We start from the raw sequence: 19449 nt of genomic DNA, 5'->3' as shown, positions 1-19449 counted from the left end.
TTACCAGTTATGGATGTGTTGCTTTAGCTTGTGGAAGAACCTATGCACTTGTAAGTCACTTTGGATTAAAAGCGTCTGCCAAATGACTAAAATGTAAATGTAATCCAGTAAGAGTTGTTTTGAATAGAGATGTCTCATGGCAAAACACATGATCAGCAACGATAATAATCATCATAAGGAGTAACGATAATACTAACTTGCACCATTGTTTTGCATGTGTCCTTAGGCAAATTGATTTTGCATCTTGAAATGTTTGGTGTTACCTGGTTGTCTTCAGCTCCCTTGACACCTTCAGGGACCTGACTGTTCTGAAGGTCTAAGAAGCTGTTGTAGCCTACATCAAAATGTATATTGGAGAGGTGCAAACACACAAGTGAAAATGGAAGTTACGGTCACATAATTGGCCTTGATTGGGGAAAAAGGAGACCAAAAAAGACAAGGTGAAATAAAGGCCTCCAAATACCACTATGAAGTACAATATGTTAAGAATATAAAAAAGCCGACGGCAAATGGATCAACACCCAACTTTTAACTGATTAAAAGTTGCACAATGCAACGTCTTCATCCACCTTTCCACAGAAGCTGTGATCAAAGTCACAGTGGGTTGACGTCATTATAACAAAAAAGTAGTAATCTGTTAGTTAACTGAAATAGCCCATCAAAAACTATTAAAACATTTTTGTTTGTCATTAACGAAGTAATGTTACAGCTGCAGTAAGAACGCCTGCTATGTTTTCTAACACCTTTCTTTCATTCAATAAATGACCAATCGTCGCAGCGCTGCTACAGTTTGTCCCTGTTCTCTCCGACAAGAAACCCCGTCGCAGGATCAGGCGGAAGCCGCAAACCTTATCCAAAATGGCGGGAGCTGATGGAGACGACTCTCTCTACCCTATTGCAGTGCTCATTGACGAGCTTCGAAACGAAGATGTACAGGTAAACAACGATTTTATAACGTACAATTTTGCGTGGACACTGGCTTATTTTTCATATCCCCGGTCAAATTCCGGTGGGCGAAATACAATAATTGCAACAAAGGCCTGTTCCAAAATCAAAGCCGGTTAGCGATAAAGCTAACGTTAGCTGGATGGCTTGCTGACTAATAACGTTACCGGCTAGAAATCATGTTATGGTTATCTGGTGATGTCTATTATTGCTTTTTGATAGGCTGTGGGTTCTTTAGTTACATATATTTTAAACGTGAGTGGGTATATAAAAGGTACATAAAGGAATGAATGGTGCTTTTCGAAGGGAGGTTTTAACCGGGCTAGCCTACGTTGGCTTGGGTGGTTAACGTTACATTAATAGATTAGCTATGTTAGCTAGCTACTTGCCTTAGTGGTAGGCTAGCTAACGTTAGTGAAGCTCAGCTGGCCGTAAATCTGATGTCGCTAACTAGGACACCAACGAAAGACATTTTAACTAACTTAGGTCACCGGACTGCTAACAAACTCATTTTAATCTGATCCTAGCAGCTAGCTAATACTGTTTATGATTGTAGCTAATATCGCCGTTACGGTCCTAACTACCCAACATTGACGTCACTACTCTGCTTGTCATCCATTAATTTCCTATCGATACACAGCCTATAAATAGCCCAACCCACCATCATTATTGTGCTGCTCTGACCTTTCCCTTCCAAGTCGTAGAAATGAATACTGCACTCATTGGTCAACCCGAGGACTTAACTCAAAATTGAGTGGGCTTTAATGGGTAAAAAATATCAATCGTTTGCAATGGGAATTTTGGTGTGGGACCCCTGGCACTCATAATATTGACCCTCACCGATGTGGCGGTCTCTGATAATTCAAAGTGCTTGTGTACATCCATGTAACGTTAGTACCTATGGTATGCCATAACTTTCCTCAATTAACACCATGTTTATGGTCACAACCAACAGCTTAATACCGCTTCAAATGTAATATATATATATATATATAGCCTAATAAAGTAAGCTACACGGTCTAGTCTCCAGTAACTCAAGCAACCTTAATGTGACCCCTCAGAGGTGGAAACCGGACGGGTTGGATGAATCAGTAAAAATTAAAATGTGCGTGGCGGCTGATGCAATTTCGAAATGTGAATATGCAAAATTGAATTAATCAAGTTTTTCACAATGAGGTGAACATCAATCGAGGGACACGGTTTTTCACTGTTTTCCCCTGGTATTAATAGCGAAGGTGTGGAGCCTCTACACACATTCAAGAAAAATCAATAGAACGTCTCCACAATCCTATATTGAAGCATTCAATAAATGTGATGTTTAATAACATTGTCATCACATAGTGGTGTGTAGCCTGTACCATCATATCACTTGCTGTACATACAATTACGAATTAGTTAAATTTCCCCAGGCATATTTCAGTGTCCTTTTGTTATCAACAGTCTGTAATGTCTTGTAATTTCGAGACTTTTCTCTAGGATGTCACATGATTACAGTGTTAATACTCCCGGGGCATAACAGTTCTACACGCTAGCTGTAGAGCGTCAGATTTTCTTTGGTAGACAGACGGCTTGGGCATCTCAGGACCATGGGTAGCAGCGTCCCCATGAGGCATTTATTGCCTGGAGCCCAGTGGTCCTCTGACTTTTTTTGCTGCTACTTGTCTCTTGAGTAGCACAGCAGTTGATCAATTTTCACCTGGTTTGCTTGGGCCTGAATCAGTCGCTGATCTTAAGGTGGGAAAACCAAAACAGTAGACCCTGTGGCTTTCCAGGACCAAGATCTCTGCGGTAGCTCTGCGTTATTCAAGTGCATATTCCACCATGGTGGATAAGGTTGTACAGGGTGGTCTTCAAGGTGTACAGTCGGGTATGTTCGAACAGTGCGGATGAGAGAAACAGGCACAGGTCAGCACACGATTCAACAGATTGGTTGTTTTTCTTTTGAATCGTTAACCTGAAGTCGTGAAACTGGCTCTCCAGCTGTGTCATCGTTGTTGCGACATCAGGTTTCTCCCAAGTCTACATGTTGGCATCGAGCACAGATAGTTTTGTCAGTGGTTTATCATTGAAATCTAAAAACATGTATTTTTGAATGAGTAAATTGTTTTTAGATTTTTTATGTGCAGATAATTGTATAGTGTGTAGCCAGCACCGCAGGACATAGAGTGGAGGCCTGTGTTTATTTTCAGCGAAGCAACTGCAGACGTACTGATGTGGGAACTGCAAGTGGGCGGGCATTATAGCTAATCTGTTGCCATGGCAGCCTGTATAAGAATTTCCAGCTATAAATGCATGTTCCCCGAGTACGCTGTAGAGCTCTTAAAGCTTTGTGTACTTTAATTTAATCCAAAAAAAGGAACTGGGAAATGTTTCAATGACACAGTATGCCTTCAGAATTAAATCTGCCATTACTGTTCAAGCATATTTACCTAATGGAGATAGGCAGGTAAGTCAGGGAGATTTGTGGCTGACTGCTGGATGGTTTTGCTATGCTAATTGTGGATAATCGCCCAGGAATTTCGCCTGTAGCCCACTAGTTAACTTTAAGTTTCCAAGTTTTCTAACTAAGGCCTAATATTTCCCACTCTCACTGCTGCCTTGGGATGTAGATGAAGTGTGTGGATATTGCTGTAGTCCCTGTGCAAATCTTGCCTATGCACTGGGGATGTGAACGGTCAAACGTTTAAATGGTTAACCGGGAAATTGCTATTGCGATTATTGTTCTGAAGCTGAAATGGTAAGCTCAGTTTGTTCAAATACATACACTTTCACCACCAGTGACAGAATGCGCAAATTGGTCAGACAATTGAAAGAAAGATTCTGGCTGCTTAATAACTTCAGTCAGGCTAGTCCTAGCAAGCAGTCTTTGGCTATTTCAGGGGGTTAAGAATGCGAACACTGCAGGGCATTAAATGCTGCAGTGTTATAGTTATCAAAGAATTTCTGTGTGTTTTGTATCTGTAGCTATTGGTTCACTTGTGGCGTTTGGGTTTATTCGTTGACGAGCAAATTCAAACTTCCTGCCAGCCAACAACGTAGCTTTCCACTGCTGTATATAAAAATGAATAAAGCAAGACATCATTGAACAAACGTTGCATGCGACATTACTAAGTTGGAAAGTTGGAAAATAAAGGCTATTATTACGTGTTACCACTGTTCATAATTTTATAAAAATCCCAACAATTACATTTGATTGAGTCTAACTCACTTAGCTTAATAGCGCAATCACAGGCCAATGTTTTTTTGTGTTCTATATATGTAATGATGGACCTACATTTTCCAGGACCATGTAATTGAACTATTTCTAAAATCAAGTAGAAAATCAAGTAGAATTGTTGAAAAATCCTGAGACCAGTAGCCTGTCATATCCATTGGCTATTGAAAGAGAAAATTCTCTGCTTTAAAAGGACCACATTAGTCCAGTCACCACAAAGATTGCTCTGCACCATATAAAATCAAATGCATTGGAAAAGTTTACTGTTGCATAAAAATATAAGCCAAATTGTATAAAAACCATTGGCATGAAAGTAAAATTGTTAGACCGGTCGACTGTATCTGTACCAAATCCCATTTTTATATTTACACCGTCGGATTCCCTGCCTGAATTAGACCAGATTTATCGTGTCGCCACCATTACACTGTATTATCATGTTACTGTTTATACCATGCAAATATTGGACATTAACTGCTGACAGACTCCGAGGCCCTTCAGCTAATAACAGCTAATACACACAACACAATCTACTGCTCTTCTGAGTCTGAATCTGCTCCCGACCGCAGAGCAGTGGTAATCAGCCCTGTTCCTGGAAATGTTTTAATCTTGTTGGTTTTCATTTCAACCCTAATTTGGCACAGTTGTAATAATTAGCAGCTCAATGTGTGCTTTGTTTGAGTTGGAGTGAAAACCTACACCTATAGATGTCCAGAAACAGGGTTTGTTACCACTGTTGTAGAGTTTTTATTTATTTATTATTTATTTATTTTCCTCTTTCTTTCTTTCTTTCTTTCTTTCTACTAAATGTTCTGTCTCACTGTCCCATCCACAGCTCCGGCTGAACAGCATAAAGAAGCTGTCCACCATCGCCCTGGCCCTGGGCGTGGAGAGGACACGCACAGAACTCCTCCCCTTCCTGACCGGTACGTCCCCCCCCCCCCCCCTTGGATTCGTTAGGTGTTCTGTGCTGCTGTTGTGATTGGCTCTAGTTGCGATCACTCATTGGGCGGATGCTACATGGCTTCGTTGCAGCCGTTTTAATTCTGCTCACTGTTGACACGTCCCTCTGCAGACACCATCTACGATGAGGACGAGGTGCTCCTGGCCCTGGCTGAGCAGCTGGGGAACTTCACCATGCTGGTGGGAGGCCCCGAGTACGTCCACTGCCTGCTGGTGAGCCTGCATCCGCAGTCCGTATCGGCCCTGGTCGGGCCTGTTTGTTGTGCAAGCAGCGGGCAGGTGTCGTCGGTCCAATGACGTGCCTCCACCGCGCAGATTCCCTTTTAAATAACATGCAGGGTTCAACCGCGGTGCAATGAGCACTGAATCCGTTATTTTGTCCTGGAGGTATGATTAGTTTTATAACTGGTGCGCTGTTTGAAAAAGATGTGCAGATAAACTATAGCCGGACTGTAGTCACAGGTTTGATTAATCTCAGGTCTAGATCATTATTTTATTTTGTATTCTTTTAAATGATTATTCCCGTAGCTCAATCACCATTAGTACTTGGATGGCGCTGCCTACACAGTGTCTACAAAAGCAAATTGGCCTTGATTCATAGCAGCAGTTCTGCCAGCAGTACAATCAATTGATTAAAGGGGATAGCACCGTCATTAAACGCAAGATAGAGTGGTTGATGCAGTAAAATGCAGCGTTTGCATTGCCCATAACGCCCTCCTCCCCTCCCCCTCCCCCCCCCAGCCCCCTCTGGAGAGCCTGGCCACAGTGGAGGAGACGGTGGTGCGGGACAAGGCGGTGGAGTCGCTGCGTAAGATCTCCCACGAGCACTCGCCCGTGGACCTGGAGGTGCACTTCGAGCCGCTGGTGAAGAGGCTGGCCAGCGGGGACTGGTTCACCTCCCGCACCTCCGCCTGCGGCCTGTTCAGCGTCTGCTACCCCCGCGTCTCCAGCACCGTCAAGGCCGAGATCCGCCAGTGCGTTTCCCTCGTCTGCGCCACAGGTGTCAAACTCCCGTCCCGGAGGGGCCGCCGCTCGCGTCCGCTGCTTTTTGGGTTGTTCCCGGCGCCTGTGGTTCATTCAAGTCCTCGATTGGCTGAAGAATCCACCCACCTTGTTCTCGAGGCATTCATTGAGAGCTGTTTGAAAGGGAACCCCAAAAACCTGCAGACACTGCGGCCCCCTGGGAATTCAGTTTGACACCCCTCGTCTCCACTGTTTATGCTCCTCTCCTTTACCCCGCCTCCACACCATGCAGTGTTTCAACCAATAGAATAAGGGGATGAATGCTCTGCACACCTCTGGTATGTTCTCAGGATATGTCTACCTTTAGGCTATCATGTCATTTGTTGATGATTGCCTCCAAAACGGTCTTAGTTATTGTCGTAAGACTGACCTCTGTAGCAAACGGTGGAAGGGGTTAAGCTTGTCCAAACATTATCTTTAGTTTATACACCCCTACTGTGGCATTATTCATTTATCTAATGCTCTGGCTTATGTGTTTTCTAACGCAAAGCTGATTAATTGCACGTGTCTGCCAAAAAGCGCTTTCATTTGGTTGCTAGTTTTGGCATGTAGCTCTCTTGGTCATAATGCATTTAGTTATCAGAGCTGATTTGATCATTCTGGCTCAGCACATAGTTCTCCCCAGCACAATTTATTTATTTATTTATTACATTTTTTCCCTTTCCTTCCTTTGCCATGGTTGCTGTTGGTCCGAAGTCCGAAATGACCCATCGTACCTTTTAATGGCTCCTTTTTCCCGGTTCGCAGGCATTTCCGAACCCTGTGCTCAGACGACACCCCCATGGTGCGTCGCGCCGCTGCGGGGAAACTGGGCGAGTTCGCCAAGGTCCTGGAGCTGGACTACGTCAAGAGCGACATCATTTCCCTCTTCACCGCCCTGGCCTCCGACGAGCAGGTAAGCGCACCTGAGCGGGCAGGGTCTCGCCCGACGCTTCTGGAAAAAGCAATATACCCGATTATACGTTTGTTCCGATGTGTGCATATCGAAACGAAATGTGTCCTCACAGCCGTCCACTAACAGAAACGGGGGCATTCGCGACCCCATGTAAACCACCCTGACGTATTGCCATGTCTGCACGTGGTATCGTGGTATTGTCTGGTTGAGTACGGGTGTGGGAAGGGCTTTAGAAAACTGTATATTGCTTCTTCCTGGATATTCTGCACGTATTGGGGAATACAAGGCCTACGATAAGAGGAACGTCACCTACTTCATAATGCTCGGTGCAGTAATGACCTTTTAAACCCTTGTTCATGAAGGATCCTCTGACCTTCTGTTGGGTTGAAAAAAAAAAAAAAAAAATCCACCCGTGTCTCGTAATAAGGAGGCAATTCACTCAGGAAAACACTTGACACCGATCCAATTATAAGGCTCTTTTGTAAGTCTAGGGTCTTCATTTCTGTAGAAAGAGTACGCGTTCTGACAAGAGTCAACACCGCATAAAAAAAGCATTCTTACAGTGATCCTTTGTACCCTCTCAAAGGCACTGTGCAAATGTGTGCATTTCTGTTTCAAGGACAACCACTTCATTTTCGACAAGAAATTACATTTTTTCATCCTCCCTTTTCGTGAAATTTATCAAGGCTTCTAGGATTTGGGACTTGCTGGGCTGTGAGAGATGTCTGGCTCACATGGCAGCTACTCGGTCACCCCCTTTCACAGAAATAAAAGTGATGTTGATCAGGACAGAGCGCATCATTTTATATGTACAGTCAAACCTCAGAGATCCGAAACTCAGAAAAATTCAGGTCAACCGAACAGGGTAGGGAATTGGAAGTATAACAGATAAGTATAAGTATAATTAATACAAAATGACTGCAAAAAGCAAAGGGGTAACACTATAAGTGGCTTTACCTCCGTCACACTTTGGATTCATTTCTGATTTGAAGTTTACACGTTTAGACTATTGTCGGTTATTTAATTGAACTTCATACCGGATTAGACATCTTTGTCCGTTTCCACAGAAATTGTGTGTGCAAAAAAAAGTGCATTGTTAACCCATTATGGACTATGGCACCCTGTAGAAAACCCATAGAAAGGCCTGGTGCATTTCCACGGTCGTGTGTCTTGAAAAACGGTCACGTGATCAAATGCAACGCTGGTGTCACATCCGTCTGAATGTTAATGTAACGTCACATCCGCCCATAAGGGGTTAAGAAAAGAGGGACATAACATAATGTATTATACACATACACGTATGCAGTTACACTGTTAATAAAAGACACTCAAAGCACGGTACACTGCCCGTAGGAAGAGGAAGAGGAAGAGGAATACATACGCCAGAGACGTAGACATCCAGCCCTCCTGAGCCCAGCCTGTTTTCCCCTTTCCCTCTTTAAGAGCCTGATGCTCAGCTTGCACTGCGGGAGTCTGCACCGTCTCCCTGTCGGTAGCGACTGTAACTCCCAGTGGAGGGGAAGAGAAAGGAGCCGTTATTATTTTTCTGAGCCAAGTGCAGAGTGGCTAAATTCTAGCTTGGATTAGCGATTTTTCCCATGACCTTGGAGGAGGCCATTTCCAGCAAATGGCACTTACTGTTTGCTTGGAAATGCTATTAAAGTTATTCCTTTTTTTTATGACTCAAAATGAATTGAACTGAAATAAATATTTCATTTCTTAAATTTGGTGTATTTCAGCATCACTTTCATTTGTGAGTTTTGAAAATGTCTGTGTTCCAAACAACCTTCATTCACAATGTGTTTGGTTCTCTCAGGCCGACTGTATATAATGTCAATATATGAGAATATAGTATGGGCAACAACATGTTAAACCTTCACTGCAAAAAAGACGATCTTATTTACGATCTTATTTTCTCAAGTAGGAATTTTCATATTACCTTGCTTTTCATAACTTGCTCGCGAATGTTTGCTTGAAATGTTCTTACCCTATTCGCAAATCTTGAAATGAGTCCCAACTGTCTTACCTGATTGGCAATACTGTTTTCCTATTTCGTGGAAAAGTTAAAAACTTGCGTGTCAATTTTAAGTGTCAGTAAAAAACAAGATTGATGTGGTTATTTTGCTGGTTGCGGTGTTCATGCAGATTGACTTGTGTGGTTATTTTGCTTGTTACAGTGTTGATGCAGATTGACTTGTGTGGTTATTTTGCTGGTTGCAGTGTTGATGCAGATTGACTTGTGTGGTTGCTGTGTTGATGCAGATTGACTTGTGTGGTTATTTTGCTGGTTGCGGTGTTCATGCAGATTGACTTGTGTGGTTATTTTGCTTGTTACAGTGTTGATGCAGATTGACTTGTGTGGTTATTTTGCTGGTTGCAGTGTTGATGCAGATTGACTTGTGTGGTTGCTGTGTTGATGCAGATTGACTTGTGTGGTTATTTTGCTGGTTACAGTGTTGATGCAGATTGACTTGTGTGGTTATTTTGCTGGTTGCAGTGTTGATGCAGATTGACTTGTGTGGTTATTTTGCTGGTTGCAGTGTTGATGCAGATTGACTTGTGTGGTTATTTTGCTGGTTACAGTGTTGATGCAGATTGACTTGTGTGGTTATTTTGCTGGTTGCAGTGTTGATGCAGATTGACTTGTGTGGTTATTTTGCTGGTTGCAGTGTTGATGCAGATTGACTTGTGTGGTTATTTTGCTGGTTGCAGTGTTGATGCAGATTGACTTGTGTGGTTGTGGTGTTGATGCAGATTGACTTGTGTGGTTGCGGTGTTGATGCAGATTGATGTTTGCGGTTGCGGTGTTGATGCAGATTGATGTTTGCGGTTGCGGTCTTGATGCAGATTGTTTTTTGTGGTTGCGGTCTTGATGCAGATAGATTTTTGTGGTTGCGGTCTTGAGGCAGATAGATTTTTGTGGCTGTGGTGTTGATGCAGATTGACGTGTGTGGTTGTGGTGTTGATGCAGATTGACGTGTGTGGTTGCGGTGTTGATGCAGATTGACGTATGTGCTTGCGGTGTTGATGCAGATTGACGTGTCCTCTTGCCCCACTCAGGACTCTGTGAGGCTGCTGGCGGTGGAGGCGTGCGTCAGCATCGCCACCCTGCTGCCCCAGGAGGACCTGGAGGCGCTGGTGATGCCCACCCTGAGGCAGGCTGCCGAGGACAAGTCCTGGAGGGTCCGCTACATGGTGGCCGACAAGTTCTCCGAGGTGAGGGTCAGGGAGGGGACCGAGTCTTATCTTATGTGTGATCCACAGCTCCTGTGTCCAGACTGTTCATAATGTCTCTTTTGTCCCGTTTTCTTATGGGAGTCATTGGTCCACAGACATGGGGGGAGGGGGCACTCGGTACGATTTTTCCATTCTGCTGGTTACCCGCCGGCCACATTGTGGAGCGTTTGTGGAGCGGATACAGCAGGGAATGCTGTGGGGGGACGTGGAGTGGCCCTTCTCAGTTGACCCCCCACCCCCCCCCCCACACTCATTAAAAGGGGATTTTGGGCAAAAGCGCCTTCATGAAGCATTTCGCCCCGCAGTGCTCTCTGTCCTTGCAGACACACGGCTGTGACCCTTTTAGCTCACCCGGAAGACTTAATGCGTACAGAGTGAGATATTCATGCATTATAAATAAGCATTTGCTATACTTATTTTCATTGGTATTTTATATAGCGTGCATTTCAGGGAGTCTGGCGTCGCAGCGGTGAACACACCGAAGCAGTTGGTTAAAAACTTTTAAAACTTTTTTTAACGGACATGCTTTTAAAAAACAGAGTCTGGGTTAATCGCCTTGCAGACCGGGGTGCAGCCGTCGGGACGGCGCCCGGGACGGTTGAACCTCTGGCCTTTTCCCGCGCCGCGTGGCAGGAGCCCCCGCTCCTCGCGGCAGCCGTGCGTTTCCCGGGACGGTCACGCGGCCGAGCGCCGCCCGCCTGAGGGTTACTCCCCCCCCGCGGAGAGGCCGTCCGCTTGCGTCAGGGGCCCCCAGCCCGCGCCGGTCCGCCACGCGCTTACGCGTAGCCATGGCAACCCTGACGGCTTTGTTTGTCCGCGTTATTCTTGGTAATTTGTGCAGCTGGATGCGTGTTCCCCCCCCCCCCCCCCCATTGAGACGGGGGGGAAAGAAGCCTTCCGCTTCCTGTTTTGTTTAAATCTCACGGCCGCGTCACCGCGGCGTCGGGTGGGCACGGTAATTTGCCCCCCCCGCCTGCGTGCAACGCAACAAAGGAATTCATTTTGCGGGCGAGAGAGAAATCAATACTTTGTGAGTCACCGTAAACTTTGACGGTGTTGACTTTTTCAGCGGAATGACGCGTACGCTGAGGACTATACCTTATTTGGAAGTGTTTTAATGTCTAAAACTGCTCCGATGTAAAAATGACCCCCTCTCGCCCTCCGCAAACAGCCCGGCTGGCTTGATAAGCGTACTTTTCTATGACGGGCCTGTTGACGTGCTCGCACACTGGGAGTTCTTTTCATTTTTCTACAAACTACAGTGTTTTTGATGGCAGTTAGCTGCCAGCCGGGCATGAAAAACCGTTTGTAGGTCGTGTCTGACTGCATTTACTTGCTGCCTATTGTTCTGTTTTTGGCTGCATGTTTTCCATGTGCAAATATAGCACAAAGTAATGGAAACGTGCTGACCGGCACTCAATATCCGTCCGTTGACGACGTTATGAATCGACACCCGTCCTCAGTTGATCTGTGTGCTGGGGGATGTAAGCGTAGCGTAGTGTCAGTGTCCAAGCTCTGAGAATCGTGCCGTTTCACCCTGTTCCTTCAGCTCCAGAAGGCTGTGGGCCCCGAGATTACCAAGAACGACCTGGTTCCGGCCTTCCAGAACCTTCTGAAGGACTGCGAGGCGGAGGTCCGGGCTGCCGCCGCCAACAAGGTCAAAGGTCAGTGAGGAGCCATTACATTACATTACATTGCATTGCATTATGTCGTTTGGCTGACTCTTTTATCCAAAGCGACTTACAGTTGATTTTGACTAAGCAGGAGACTGTCCTCCCCTGGAGCAATGTAGGGTTAAGGGCCCATCGGCTGTGCGGATCTTATTGTGGGGAATCAAACCACCCACCTGGCAGGTCCCAGTCATGTCCCTTAACCTCTGCGCTACAGGCAGCCGGTAGCAGATCCCTGTGCTGATGTAGATGTTTGTGTCCCCTTCCTCAGAGTTCTGTGAGAATTTACCGGAGGACAGCAAAGAGACCATCATCATGAGCCACATCCTGCCCTGCGTGAAGGTGAGAGCACTGTCTGTCTTCCTCCTGGCCTCCGTCAGCTGGGCCCTCTGTGTCGCTGAAATCCACGCTATCGTAAAAACCTCAGTGTCACTCTTGCTGTTATTGTGATGCTGGGTGTCTCCTCTCAACACTTAAAAACTAAATCATTCCTGTTTTTTGGAGAAAAGTATACAAACGTTTGAATATGAATCTGATTTTGACTGGGAATGCTTCGTGTCCGTCTGCAGTGCATTCCGGGTAGCCCCTTTGCCCCACACCTCACCTGCCTGTAAAATTGAAAAGCTGGAGAATTTGAAAGGCAGCAGCTGTCATAGTTGAAGCTGTGTGTGCAGCCTGAGCAGGCATAACTTTGAAGAGTGCTTTCTTGGCTGGTTTGAGTGATCTTTGACACTTGGCAGAGAGCCAGCTGGGCCATTTCCCTCCGCTAATTTACCTGTGGCCAATCGTACGCTGTGTCCTTTGACATGTGACTGCTTTGTCTGCAGATGGAATAACTGTGGGAGAATGAAAGGGCACCAGGGGACTGTCCTTTTAAAACGATCAGCAGTTTACTTGTTGTATCCCTGTTGCACGTACAGCTAATTTGTGTAATGTCGATGACTACGTGAGCGAGAGATGTTTATTTCTAATCCTACCGCCACGGGAAACCGGAACGTTAAAAGTTCCACGCTTTAAAGTTCCTGGAAATGTTATTAATATCTAGCCCTTGTGCTCCAATTTTTAATATTGAAGATGAAATGAAATCATTGAAGGATATTTTGGTTTCATTTTGAGCCCTCATTACATCCAGGCGGATATAAAAAATCTGATATTTAGTCCACTTAAATATATGCCGTGCATATGTTTTCAGAGAAGTGATTTGGCATGTGAAAATGCGCACTTCCTGTTCATCAGGACCAATGGTGCCAAAAGGATGCTTCTTGGGTGCAGCACTGGCACGGTTCCAAACACAGTGCGGTGTTGCGGTAGGATTTGTCTATAGGTCACAAAATGGGGTTCATGTCTGGTTCAGAACCGTCAAGCTCTTTAGCTTCATGTCAGCTTGCGTCACTACGTTGCCACATATATTGCCTGCATTTATATTGAGCGGTTTGAGCGAAACAGAAATGTGTGCCAATGTCTTATTTCCCTTGACAACATGCACTGCTAATGCGCATAAACCTGAAAACGCTGGGTAGTTTTCCTCTAAATGAGCCCCCCACTAATGCCTTTTCGGGTTCATTCAGGGCCTGGAAAACCTGCAGGCTGGAAAGAGCGTGGGGCTTAGGGGGGGATCATGTCGCCTTTGGGGGGCTCATAATGAAGTTGTCCAGGCACTCGAGAAATGAGTCGGCTGTGTGCCAGTGATGAGTGACCTGAGGCTGGCAGTCCCTCTGCCCCGGCGAACCGCTTTCTGCCCCGGCAAACCGCTTTCTGCCCCGGCGAACCGCTTTCTGCCCCGGCGAACCGCTTTCTGCCCCCGTTTCATCCTGGGCGCCGTGCTGAGCTTTACCCCTGGGAGCTGGCAGCAGAGGGCGCTGTTGAGTCGGGCTGTTTTGAGTAGTTCCTGAGACCTGGAGCCCGAGAATTACCCCCCCCCCCCTTCCCTTACCTTTATTAGAAGGTTGTCCAAATGTAATCAGTAAATCTTAGTGAGCCCTCTAGGTATTTTAAGAAGTTCTTTCATCCTTTCTCTCCGTTTTCATGACCTTTTCTTTGAGAAAAGAGATGTGCATTTTTATTTTGTTGGAATAACACCATCTTTTGTGTGTTTTTGTGAGACATATTTGTCACTTAGCATCGGACCTGGAAGGTCTCAAGTGGGTGTTTGTGAAGTTAATATGACTGATACCGATGCCAGTACGCTTGGGTGTATGAGACTAAGCAGGCTATATTAATGACTGTTCTCATTTTACATTACATGTCATTCGGCTGACGCTCTTATCCAAACCACGTACAGTTGATTAGACTAAGCAGGAGACAATCCTCCCCTGGAGTAATGCTGGGTCAAGGGCCTTGCCCAAGGGCCCAACGGCTGTGCGGATCTTATTGTGGCTACACTGGGGATTGAACCACCTACCTTGCAGGCCCAGTCGTATACCTTAACCACTACGCTACAGGCCGCCCAGTACTCTTAACTTCTCTGGGTGGTTTTGTAATTTTGTACTCTTGGGGTTAAAATGCTACGATTCTGGGGGAAGTAAAGCTCCATGTGCCCTACATTGGAGGCCTTCTCTAACCAATCAAACTGCTTTCTCCTCTGTAGAAAACCCTGATTGGTTCAAATTGTGGAGCATGTGATAGCTCTACCCATTTTCCACTGAAGTGCCCTTCCCTTGAATTTGATGCGCTGTTTTGTTGCATGTTGTCTTTGGATAATTTAGTGACGTTCCTGCTTATGGAATTAAATGGATTTAGGGGGCCCAACGGCTGTGCGGATCGTATTGTGGCTGCACTGGGGATTGAACCACCGACCTTGTGGGTCCCAGTCATGTCCCTTAACCGCTACGCTACGTTTCCCCCTTCTCTTGCAGGAGCTTGTGTCGGACACAAACCAGCACGTGAAATCCGCCCTGGCCTCCGTCATCATGGGCCTGTCCACCATCCTGGGGAAGGACAACACCGTGGAGCACCTCCTCCCGCTGTTCCTGGCCCAGCTGAAGGACGAGGTGAGCCACCGCTCCTCCCTGACTCCTCTCTTTCCTCCCTCATCGCTATACACCAGCAAGACCCCTCCGTTCTGCCACTTCGGGACGCCTGGCACCTCCTCCCTCATCTCACCTGCACTTCTCCTGTCACGACTGCTGTCTGTTCTGGCCCCACGGTGGTGGAATGACCCTCCTGTGGATGTCAGAACAGCAGAGTCTCTGACCACCTTCAAATGCAGACTGGAGACTCATCTCTTCAGGCTGCACCTTTCCCTCCCTACCTCACCATCATGATTAGCCTTTATATGCCTCTAATGTAATGTAATGTAATATTCTGTCCTCCTTAGGTGGTGCTGACGCACGGTGTTCTCATAGCCTTGCCTGTTTGGAATGCGCTTCTCAGTGATTTGACGTGGCTCCAGTTTGAGTGTGATTATATATGGTCTTTGAGGTCACAGACACTTTGAGAATGTACTTTTGAGAGTTGTTGGGTTTAATGGGCGTTGCTCTGAAAATTCTGCAGTGTTATAATCTGATCATACAAAACCATCTACGGACAATATATTGGCGGAAAGCACAAGTAGCGCATTTGTATCGATGTGCAATTTAGATCTGGCCATTGAAATTTGGAAAGTGAAATCGATGACTCTGTGGTATGGTTGCATTGCTGCTCTGCCATCGTGTGAACTGGTAAATGCGTGTGCTGGATGATTGAGACTGGTGTGAGAGCATGCCCGATGGTTGAGACTCATGTCAATCTTTGAGCTGACATGGGTGACAATGGTTGGCTTCACTGTGTGCCAGGGCCCTCCTGTTCAGCCTCGACTGAACGCTCTACGTTTACCGTAGGTGCGATGGGCCTGGTGTAGAGGGCTGTCGGTTGTGTGGTGTCTCGCGTGGTGCTGGGGGGGGTTGGGGCTTGATAAGCTGCCAGTGAGTCGGGGACAAACAGGAAGCCCCTCAACCCCCCCCCCATTCGGCGGCCTTTTCAAGCACAAATGTAAAAATTTAAATCTGAATCGCTGCAGCCCGATTCGTTTCCAAGGCGCCGGCATCTTTCAAGTGTCCCGACGGCCGCCGCAGAGGAGAATTAGCAGCTCTGTGGAGAGCCCAGGTGCTGGGAGGGGTGGAGGGCGACTTTCGGTCCGCTGCCAGCCCCCCCCCCCCGGGGTCCGCTGCCCTCGTTTCATCCTGCCCCGCTCCTCGCTCCGGGCATTAGCATATAAAACGTCCCTGACGTCCGCCAGCGTTCTTCTGACCGGCCCGCCTCCCTCCCATTCGGGCGTTGCTTCCCTCTCATCCTCCGCAGGTGTGGCGTGCGGGGGGCGTGCGGTAAACGGCGGGAAACCCTTGGCAACGTCAGATGTCTAAAGAGAGGGAATATATATATATTTTTTTTAATCCTCTCGAGGTGTCCTCGAGATTGCTTGAGGGGAGGAGATGCGGTATATTTCTTTCATTCTGTTTCGTTTTCATTCACGGGAGGAAGGTCAGGCTGCTGTGTGGCTCGTCCCCATATTCTCCGTGCGGCACTAGCGCCAGACGCGGCCCTGAGGGACGTTTATGATTGGCTGGAGCGTGGACCGGGGCGGGAGGGGATTCGATCGACGGGGTGTCCAACTTTCCTCCCGCTCCGCCTGCCGCCTTGGTCTTCCGGGCGACAGCAGTTCACCCGCTTGCTGAAACCACTTCAGCGACTGCTTTGCATTACATTGCAGTCATTTGGCTGACGCTTTTATCAAAAGCGACTTACAGTTGATTAGACTAAGCAGGAGACAATCCTCCCCTGGAGCCTTGCTCAAGGGCGCAACTGGGGGATCGAACCACCGACCTTGCGGCTTCCCGGTCATTTACCTGAACCACTACGCTACAGGCCGCTTTGCCGCTCCATCAGCTCACAGACAGGGCAGCGGCTTGAGACAGCGTGTTTCCGCAGGGCACGCTGCTTTGCATTGCGTCGCATTGCATTACATTTGTCATTTGGCTGACGTTTTTATCAGCTTCTTATCCAAAGCAACTTACAATTGATTAGACTAAGCAGGAGACGGTCCTCCCCTGGAGCAATGCAGGGTTAATTAAGGGCTGTGCGGATGTTATTGCGGCTACACCGGGGATCGAACCACTGACCATGCGGGTCCCAGTCGTGTCCCTTAACCACTGTGCTGCAGGCAGCTTTGTGGCTTTGCTGCAGGGCGCGTGCTTGCCTTGACACACGTGTCAGGAGAGCGCGTGTTCCTCCGCCCTCGCTGAGGCAGCCGCTAGGATCAGCATGAACATGCAAATTGGCTGTCCAAAATCGGTTGAAATTAAAGGCAAAAGAGAGGGGGGGGGGGGAAATCTTCATCTGCCAGAGAACAGCTCCTGTTTTCCTGCACTGTTAAAGTGCTAATTGGAGGAATGTGGCCGAGCTGTGGGAGGAGGGGGGGACTTTGGTGATGTCAGTGGCCACGTTGAGCGTGAGTGGTCGTGTCTCTGGTGGTTGTATGCTTCTGGGCCGCATTGCACCCGCTGTTTTCGATGCACCCAGGGGAACCGGGCATATGTCGGGGTGTGTTTGTAGTGCCGGCTCGCTCCGAGACCTGATGCTTGGCCGTCCCAACGCTCTGAAGCGAAACCCTGGAAAGTGATAATTTTGGCGTATTCGGGCAGACAAAGCCATCAATGGCTCTCTCAAGGATGATTCATGAACGCTGTCTCCGTTCCGCCTGCAGAAAGACTGCAGGTTTCTCCGCAGTGTGTTAATGGAAGCGGCCTCATTAGGGCTGTGGTTTGAAATGTGTTCACTGCTTACAGCTGAACACCTGAGTTTAACACCTTCTTTTACCGTTTCAGAAAAGTTGAACAGTAATTTCAAATCCAGTCTGTCTGTGTTAAATACCATGGTGTCATTTTGTCATCAGTTTGTTTCAGAACAAAATGCCAAAAATAAGAAGCCTAGATAACCTATATTAGGCCTTTGCATTTGGAAAGAAGCTCATAAATAGGAATTTATTCAAATTTGTTCGAAATGTCAATAAAATGTTGCCTAAATGCATAATTCTCATGGCCTAGTTTTAATATCCCATTACGCCTGTAGCTTAAATGTACTATGCTATAATTGAGAAATAATGCCAACGGTATCCTGTTTTATTAAACCTAATAAAGCAAAGATCTTAATGCCATTCATAGCAGTAAAGTCACTTGGTGAATCAACATAAAACAAACTATAATGCACAATTCACACCGATGGCATGGCTTACTTTAGCTAAGTTGAACGGACAGTCTCTGGAGGGGGGATTGGAAGGTTACTATGGCAGTTGCCGCCTTGCAGCCAACTTTCTCCTCTGTGATTGTTTTGTCTCCAATGGCATGGAACCCATATCCCTTCCAAATGGCTCTCCTGAGGCCTCCATTTGAAATTATAGCCTACAAGCTATGTGGCTAGCATGACCCACACGTGAACTTTATTGTGAACCGCGTACCCTGTAGACAAAACGATAACATGGATTGTTTATCGTTGCGTTTGATGTTGAGGGCTGCCTTGAGAGCAGCACGGATGAGTGCAGAGTGCAACTGCACTTTTTATTTCACCCGGGCTGCAGGATCACAAGTTCAGACCCTCAATTACGTCTTCAGATTTCTGCTTTTTAAAGATTTGGACAAGTTTGATTATGAAACCAAATGCCCTATTCTGTAGTTATATACTCAATGAGCAATTGAGTACACCAGCTTGTTAATGCAAATATTTAATCAGCCAATCATGTGGCAGCAACTAATGCATAAAAGCGTGCGCATGTGGTCAAGATGTTCAGCTGTTGTTCAGAGCAAGTTTCAGAAAGGGGAAGAAATGTGATCTAAGTGGCTTTCGCTGTGGAATGTAGAGCAGCACTTCCGCGGGCAGAAAAGTGTTATTAATGAGAGGTCGGAGGAGAATGGCCAGACTGGTCGAAGCTGACAGGAAGGTGACAGTAACGGAAATAACCACGCATTACAACAGTGGTATGCAGAACAGCATCTCTGAACACAACGTGTCAAAAGGGGCTACGGCAGCAGAAGACAATAGGTCTAAAAAAGAAGTAATGCCTAATAAAGTGCTCACCGAGTGCATATACGCTCACAAATAATCGTGGTAATGCCATAGAAGTTGGAATATAAGATTCCCGTGGCAATTCGCATGCGCACTACGTTTTAAATGGATGACTTTGTACGCACGTATAGGGCCCGCTGCAGACGTTGTGCTTCCAGGCGTTTACGCCCCTCTGCCCTCCCCCCCCCCCCCCCCCCCGCAGTGCCCGGAGGTGCGGCTCAACATCATCTCCAACCTGGACTGCGTGAACGAGGTGATCGGCATCCGGCAGCTGTCCCAGTCCCTGCTGCCCGCCATCGTGGAGCTGGCCGAGGACGCCAAGTGGAGGGTGCGGCTCGCCATCATCGAGTACATGCCCCTGCTGGCGGGGCAGCTGGTGAGTCTCTGCGCCCTTCCGCTCCTCAAAACGATTTCAATCCCCCCCCTCTTTCCTCTCCGCCGACTCCCGAGTCGGGACCCGGGGGACCGCG

At 47.0% G+C, this 19449-nt stretch overlaps 1 protein-coding gene across 1 annotated transcript in view; it reads left to right on the top strand.

The window, feature by feature from the left end:
• The first annotated feature begins 777 nt into the window (after positions 1 to 777).
• Positions 778 to 19449, top strand: part of ppp2r1ba (protein phosphatase 2, regulatory subunit A, beta a) — a 25837-nt gene continuing 7165 nt past the window's right edge. The window contains exons 1-10 of the mRNA XM_061249950.1: positions 778 to 936; positions 4992 to 5082; positions 5232 to 5332; positions 5861 to 6093; positions 6890 to 7037; positions 10098 to 10253; positions 11824 to 11938; positions 12216 to 12286; positions 14800 to 14934; positions 19182 to 19355. Of these exons, the coding sequence (XP_061105934.1) occupies positions 859 to 936; positions 4992 to 5082; positions 5232 to 5332; positions 5861 to 6093; positions 6890 to 7037; positions 10098 to 10253; positions 11824 to 11938; positions 12216 to 12286; positions 14800 to 14934; positions 19182 to 19355 (1302 nt within the window). The 5' untranslated portion in view covers positions 778 to 858. The remainder of the gene's footprint in view (positions 937 to 4991; positions 5083 to 5231; positions 5333 to 5860; positions 6094 to 6889; positions 7038 to 10097; positions 10254 to 11823; positions 11939 to 12215; positions 12287 to 14799; positions 14935 to 19181; positions 19356 to 19449) is intronic.

The sequence above is a fragment of the Conger conger genome, chromosome 7 (assembly GCF_963514075.1).
Source record: "Conger conger chromosome 7, fConCon1.1, whole genome shotgun sequence".
Lineage (NCBI taxonomy): Eukaryota > Metazoa > Chordata > Actinopteri > Anguilliformes > Congridae > Conger > Conger conger.
Note: the sequence above shows the minus strand (reverse complement) of the source record. Positions and strands in the feature narration are given on the sequence as shown.